The 7,500-nt window shown below is 45.4% G+C and overlaps 1 protein-coding gene across 1 annotated transcript in view; it reads right to left on the reverse strand.

The window, feature by feature from the left end:
* LOC143283354 (sialin-like) overlaps window positions 1-7,500 on the reverse strand; it is a 21,979-nt gene that overhangs the window by 11,472 nt on the left and 3,007 nt on the right. The window contains exons 4-5 of the mRNA XM_076589561.1: window positions 5,964-6,194; window positions 4,692-4,779 (exon numbers count right to left, since the gene is read on the reverse strand). Of these exons, the coding sequence (XP_076445676.1) occupies window positions 4,692-4,779; window positions 5,964-6,194 (319 nt within the window). The remainder of the gene's footprint in view (window positions 1-4,691; window positions 4,780-5,963; window positions 6,195-7,500) is intronic.

Raw genomic sequence — 7,500 nt, forward strand, 5'->3', positions numbered from 1 at the left:
TCTTTCCAGTTTAGATCATTTCTTATGTCGACGCCGAGATATTTTGCGCTGTCAACATGCTCGAGGGTGTATCCTTTTAATTTGTAGTTGTAGCTGATGGGGTTCCTTGATGTTGTACAGGTAAGGACATTACATTTTTCTGGGTGGAATTCCATTCCCCAACGCTGTTCCCAGTCAGACAGTGTGTTGAGGTCTCGTTGGAGCATTTTACAGTCTTGGATTGTCTTGATGGTAGAGTAGACTATGTATATGCCATCAGCGAACAATCTAATATTGGCCTTGATGTTCTGAGGCAGATCGTTGATGTAAATCAGAAATAGGATGGGGCCTAGAACTGTCCCCTGTGGGACTCCGCTGATGACAGGTGCTGGCTCAGATTTTTCGCCGTCAACTACGACGATCTGGGTGCGGTCAGAAAGGTAGGCCTTGATCCAGTCCAACGTCGATCCTCGTATACCAGCTTACGGAGGAGGCGTTTGTGGGGGACCTTGTCAAAGGCTTTGGAGAAGTCCAGAATTACCATGTCGATCTGCTGTCTGCTGTCCTGGTTTTTGGCGATGTCTTGGAACAGTGTTAGTAGTTGAGTTTCGCAACTCCTTCTGGCTCTAAATTAATTAAATTATTAATACCAGTAATAGAGAACTGGTCGTGATTTCAAATCGTGTTCGCAACAGCAGGAGCATTTTTAGTAGTACTTAAAAAACAACAAAAAACAACCAATAGTATAGATTTTTGGTAGAAGAAGCACCCCCGCATCTTCTGTGTCAATAACGCTGCCAGACTCATTTGCAGAGCTTCTAAATTTGACCATGTTTCTCCTCGCCTTCAATCTCTCCACTGGTTGCCCGTTTCTGATCGAATAGACAATAAGCTATCCACTCTGACCTTTTCTGCAGTCAACGGATCTGGCCCCAAGTATCTTTCTGAACTCCTCCATATCTATACCCCGTCTCGCCAGCTCCGTTCTTCCTCTGATACTTGACTTCTCAGAATACCTCACGTCAGAAGTAAGACCTATGGACACATACCGTTTTCTTTTCAATCACCAAAAACGTGGAACAAGCTCCCTGATAACCTCCGTCATTCTGATTCCTTCGCATCTTTTAAATCTCGTCTCAAAACTCACCTTTTCCCTCAGCAATAAGTTCAATTGTGGCAGGTCCACTTCCTTTGCGTTAGCTGTGCTTGACTATGTGTGTATACATATGTATGTGTACATAGCTACATGCATGTATATGAATATGTATAGTGTGTGCGTGTGTTTATGTAAGTTTGTGCCTGCCTATGTGTGCGTATGTGTTAGGGTAGCTGTTAGATACACATGTATGGTAAAATGTATTATGCATTGTGTGTGTGTGTGTGTGTGTGTGTGTGTGTGTGTGTGTGTGTGTGTGTGTGTGTGTGTGTGAAGTCACATTTTGGTGTGTGTATGTAACATTGATGTAATATTTTATGTTAACAAAATCGTTTTTGTAAAGCACCTAGAGCAGATTTCTGGATAGTGTGCCATATAAGTATCCATTATTATTATTATAAGGGCTCGGCATAGGAAGGCTGGGCCCAGTCCTCTCCTTCCGCCGTTAAGACCTCCCTCAGCCGACGTCAGGTAGCCATTCACACCTTGGCAGAGTGAGGAGAATTGGGATCGGAAAAGCACCTTCCCAAAGACGTAACACCATGTCAGTTGAACCAAAAGGCAGCCGTCTAGGACGAGGAAGATCATGGATGGGACAAGCAGAAGATACAATCCAGCTAGTATGCCGACTACAAGACCTGAAAGAAACAAAAGAATGGGAGAAAAACCCCAAAAACCTCAACCATCTATTCAACACAGTCATTTCACCCACTCTAGGAAGACATTGTCGGGAATGGCCAGAGGGCAAAACAGATGCGGAAGTGAAGCTACTCATAGAAGAAAACAGTAAAGAAGAGGACATCATCATATACACAGATGGTTCAGTCACCAAAGACCAGTCTGGCTGGGGATTCACTGCGAAACAAAATGGAAAAACAATTTGGGAAGAGAATGCTGCCTACAAAGTCACAACCTCCAGCCTAACGATGGAAGTTGAAGCTGCGACACATGCCCTCCAGTGGCTATCGTCCATCCATACGCCCGGAAACCAACATGCCATGATTCTAACCGACTCAATGAACCTCATACAGAAAATTGAAAACGGAATGGGAAGCCCAGAGTGGCATAAGGCAATGCGCAACTTTCAGATTAAAAAACTCACATGGTCATACTGCCCGGGACATGCAGGTGTTAAGGGAAATGAGCGAGCTGACAGACTTGCTGGTAACGCAACACCAACGAGCGGCCTACATCTAGGAAAATCGGAAATCCTCAGAAAAGTCAAAGAATACCAAAAAGAACAGGTACAAGGCCATCACACCATCGATCGCCTCAAAGAAATAAAAGCAGAGAGAGGGAGCGGCCGCAAGTCTAACATGAAAGGTAGAGCACGATGCTTTGCAAATCAAACAAATATCGGCATCATCTCCAAACCAACATTGCGCAAATTTCTTCAAAACGGAACAGAGTCTCTGTGGGCCTTTCCAAATACAATAGACTGAGCAACACACTAGACGCCACGTTCTTGGCATCAGAGATCTTTTCCCATCCCTCTTGCGGCCAGTCAGGGGCAGCCTCTGTGCGCGTGTGTATGTGTGTGTTTGTGTGGATGTGTGGGTCTGTGCTTTTGAGTGCGTTTATGAATGCGCGAGAGTGTAAGTGTACACAAGTGTCAGGAGAGATCTGTGTACGTGTGTGTGGGATGGGAGGTGGGAGTGCGGGGGGAGGTGGGGTAGAGGATGAGGTATGTGAGTGTATGCATGCCTACACTGTGGGAGCAACAGGATATTGGAATGTATATATATATATATATATATATATATATATATATATATATATATATCTTTGTATATATGTGTGTGGGGTTGGAGATATGGGCGTATGTGTGTGTGCTTGTACAAGTAAATGTTCATCTCTGTGAGTGTGTGTTTGTGTGTGTGTGTGTGTGTGTGTGCCGTGGAAGCTGCGATACGTAGACTAGAAATGAGTGTGTGGAGGAGGAGGGTGGAGGAGGTGCAAGGTAATGTGTGTGTGTGTGTGTGTGTGTGTGTGTGTTGGAGCTCATGTACGTTTATATGTATTTGACTGTACTTTCATATCTGTGAAACTGCATGTTTGGTGCATTTCTGTTATGCATGTGTGGGTGTATGTGTGAATGTATGTCTTCATATTTTACATTTATTCCCTTATTTATCACCATTGTTGTCTTATTTATTTATTTTTCATTATTATCATTTTATTAGTATTACTATTATTATTACTACTACCTTTTTCTATATTATAATTATTATTCATTTATTTATTTATTTATTTATTTATTTATGTAAGCTTATCTATTATTTATACCCCCGTTTTTTTTGTGTTTTTTTTTGTTTTTGTTTGTTTTGTTTTTTTGTTTGTTTTTTTTGTTGTTGTTTTTTGTTGTTGTTTTTTTTGTTTTTTTGTTGTTGTTGTTTTTTTTGTTTTGTTTTTTTGTTTTGTTTTTTTCAAGGCCTGACTAAGCGCGTTGGGTTACGCTGCTGGTCAGGCATCTGCTTGGCAGATGTGGTGTAGCGTATATGGTTTGTCCGAACGCAGTGACGCCTCCTTGAGCTACTGAACTGAACTGAACGGGGACTGGAACCTCAACCAGTGGTGAACATTGGATCAGTCGTCCAGCTGCCTAACCGATCCAGCTACGGAGCTTCGAGCAACACAGAACACGTATGCATCCCTCTCTCTCTCTCTCTCTGTCTCTGTCTCTGTCTCTGGGTGGGAAAAATCATTCTTGTCATTATGCTTATCTCAATACCCTGGAAAAAATAAAAAATTTTGTTCGTTCGTTCGTTCGTTCGTTCTCTGTCTCTGTCTCTGTCTCTCTCTCTCTCTCTCTCTCTCTCTCTCTCTTTCCAGGTCCTTATATGCCTCTCTGCCTCCTTGCCTCCTTCCTCCCCCCCCCCCAAGAACCCCCCACCCCCGGCCTAAACCAATATCCCCACAGTTAAACTTCTTTTGTTGTTCTTCTTTTCTATACTTAAAAAAAAAAAATTTCTTTCATTCTTTCTTTCATCATCATCATCATTATTATCATTATTATTATTATTATTATCACTACTATCTTTATTATCTCTCTTAATGTTAATGTATTCTTTAACCGGGCAGACTTGTAAAAAGGCCATTATCATCAGTGCCCAGATCTTTACCCATAAAAGATTCAATCACACAATGGATCAGTCTTCTTCTTCTTCCGTTCCTCTTCTGCGATCGTGGATGTGACCTACACGTTTTCACTCCCCATGTACGAAGTAGGCTTTTACGTGTTTGACCGTGTTTTTTGTTGTTGCTGCTGTTGTTTTCGTTTGTTGTTAATGTTGTTTGTTGTCTTTGTCTTGTTTTGTTGTTGTTTTTTTCAGTCACCCCGCCATACTTTATTTCCGCGGATGTACATGCTGGGTGTGTTCTTGTTTCCGGCGGTATAACCCACCAAACACTTAAGAATGAATTTCAGGATCTTTCGTTAACGTGTGTATTAGATCTTGTGCATGCACCAAAGGCGTTCAGACACCAGCAGGTCTGTACATTGTTATATAAAGCAGGGTCACATAACACGGACGGACGGACGGACGCACGGACTGACCTGACAAAGCGAAAGCAACCAGTTTGCTGCGCTCGTATAGCGGGGCCCACATTGCCCACATGGCGTGTAGCGCTGGACACGTCACTCCCTGCACACACACACACACACACACACACACACACACACACACACACACACACACGCACACACACACACACACACACACACACACACACACACACACACACACACACACACACACACACACACACATCAGTTGTTTGTTGTTGTTTGTTTGTTTGTTTTTTCTTTTCTTTTTTTTCACATTAGAAACCAACCATGTGTAACTTTCAAGAGTCTTACGAACGGTTTGTTCTTCACATCGAAATTAGATTTGTTTGTGATGTATAAAATTATAATAGGCAAAGTAGAAAGAAGTCATCTGTGAACGTGCTGCTTTGTGTGCTAAGGGAGAGAAGGACTGGCGCTCGTGTGCATGATGACGCAAGTTGCCTCCCCTCACGCACGGCAAGACTCTCCCATCTGTGTTCGTAATCTTCCTGCTCAGTTGGAGTTCTTTCCCTTGACTTTGCAGCTCGGTCAAATTCAATTCGAATTAAGGTGCTTATAGCCTCGCCGACTACTAAGGCCATCTTAAGGCTATCGCCTGCAGTTCAGTCGAGGACACACACACACACACACACAAACACACACACACACACACACACACACACACACACACACACACACACACTCACACACACACACACACACACACACACACACACACACACACACACGTCCCCGCCCCCCTCACCCCCACACACTTCTCCCCCCCAAACCTCCCTGCACCGCTCCTCCATCAGTCCCTGCACACCCGCTTCTACCCTCTCAGCACATCACCACCCTCACACACAGATCAACCCCCCCCCCCCCCCCCACGCCCCCACACACATCCCACCTGCTCTCTCATCTCCCATGCCCACCTCAGCCACCCCACTCCATCAACTCACCACCATCACCCCTCATCCTCCCCTCCACCCCCCCCACACACACACCTTCTCCTCCACTCCCCGGCATCCTCCCACCACCACCACCCCCACCCACCACACACACAGAGACCAACCCAACCCACACAATCCCCCCCTCCCACCCACCCCTCCCCCACCCTACTCCCCACGCCCCCCACACACATACACACACACACCCACGAACACCCCACCCACACCCACACACATACACCCACAACACTCCCCCCCACCCACACACACACATACACCCACGAACACCCCCCATCCACACACACACACACCCACCCCCACCTCCTCTCACCTCCCCCATGCCCTCCAGCACCCGCACCACCACCAGGTAGGGAACGCCGGCACGCGCCGCCACAGGGGTCAGCAGGGTCAGCAGGGCGGTGACCAGGCACCCGTACCCGAACAGACGCTTGCCGCCGAACCTCTCCGCCAGCCAGCCACCCGGAACCTGCGTCACCGTGTAACCGTAGAAGAAGGCACCCAGAACCAGGGCCTGGGTGTTCTCGTTCCAGTCGAACTCTCCCTGAAAATTGGGAAGTGGTGATGGTGTGATGGTGGTGGTGATGGTGATGGTGATGGTGGTGGTGATGATGCTGGTGATGGTGATGGTGGTGGTGATTGTGAGGGTGAGGGTGATGGATGATGGTGGTAGCGATGATGCTGGTGATGATGATGGTGCTGGTGATGGTGATGGTGCTGGTGATGATGCTGGTGATGGTGATGCTGGTGATGGTGATGGCGATGGTGATGCTGGTGGTGATGATGATGGTGATGATGATCATGGCGATTATTCTGGTGATTGTGAGGGTGATGGTGATGATGATGGTGCTGGTGATGCTGGTGATGATGATGGTGATGGTGTTGGTGCTGGTGATGGTGATGGTGATGATGATGGTGCTGGTGATGACGATGATGATGGTGATGGTGCTCTCTACGATCGGCTTCGGATCTACTCTGTTTACGCACATCCAGATTCAAGCACTCCACTGTTGGACGCCGTTCTTTCTCTATCTTTGGACTTTGCAATTGGAATGAACTTCCTCTTTCGCTTCGTCAGGTCTCCGCACTCAGCTCTTTCAAGTCTGGCCTTAAAACTCACCTCTTCACAAGATAGCCTCCCTCCCCTACCTCTTCCTTGTCTTTAGTTCCTCCAGTTTTAGAGTTATGCATGCATGTGAATGACTTGTGTGAAAGCGCTTAGATTTGTCTCTGCACAAGATTTAGCGCTATATAAATACCATTATTATTATTATTATGAATTAGTAGCAGTAGCAGTAGTAGTAGTAGTAGCAGCAGCAGCGCCACCCTTTTTTTCCTTTTTTTTTTTTGTATTTTTTCCTGCGTGCAGTTTTTTTTTTGTTGTTTTTTCCAATCGAAGTGGAATTTTCTACAGAATTTTGCCAGGAACAACCCTTTTGTTGCCGTGGGTTCTTTTACGTACACTAAGTGCATGCTGCACACGGGGCTCGTCTCATCCGAATGACTAGCGTCCAGACCACCACTCAAGGTCTTGTGAAGGGGGAGAAAATATTGGCGGCTGAGCCGTGATTCGAACCAGCGCGCTCAGATTCTCTCGCTTCCAAGGTGGACGTGTTACCTCTAGACCATCACTCCACTAGTAGCATGGTGATGATGAGGACGATGAAGGAAACTTCTTCTTCTTCTTCTTCTACTTCTTGTATAATAATAATAATGACGATGATGGTGGTGGTGGTAATAATAATGATAATAATATCAATAATGATAATGATAATAATGACAATAACATTAATGATAATGACGATAATTGTAATAATGATAATATTGTTGACATTATCATAATCATTGTC

Source organism: Babylonia areolata, chromosome 6 (assembly GCF_041734735.1).
Source record: "Babylonia areolata isolate BAREFJ2019XMU chromosome 6, ASM4173473v1, whole genome shotgun sequence".
NCBI lineage: Eukaryota > Metazoa > Mollusca > Gastropoda > Neogastropoda > Buccinidae > Babylonia > Babylonia areolata.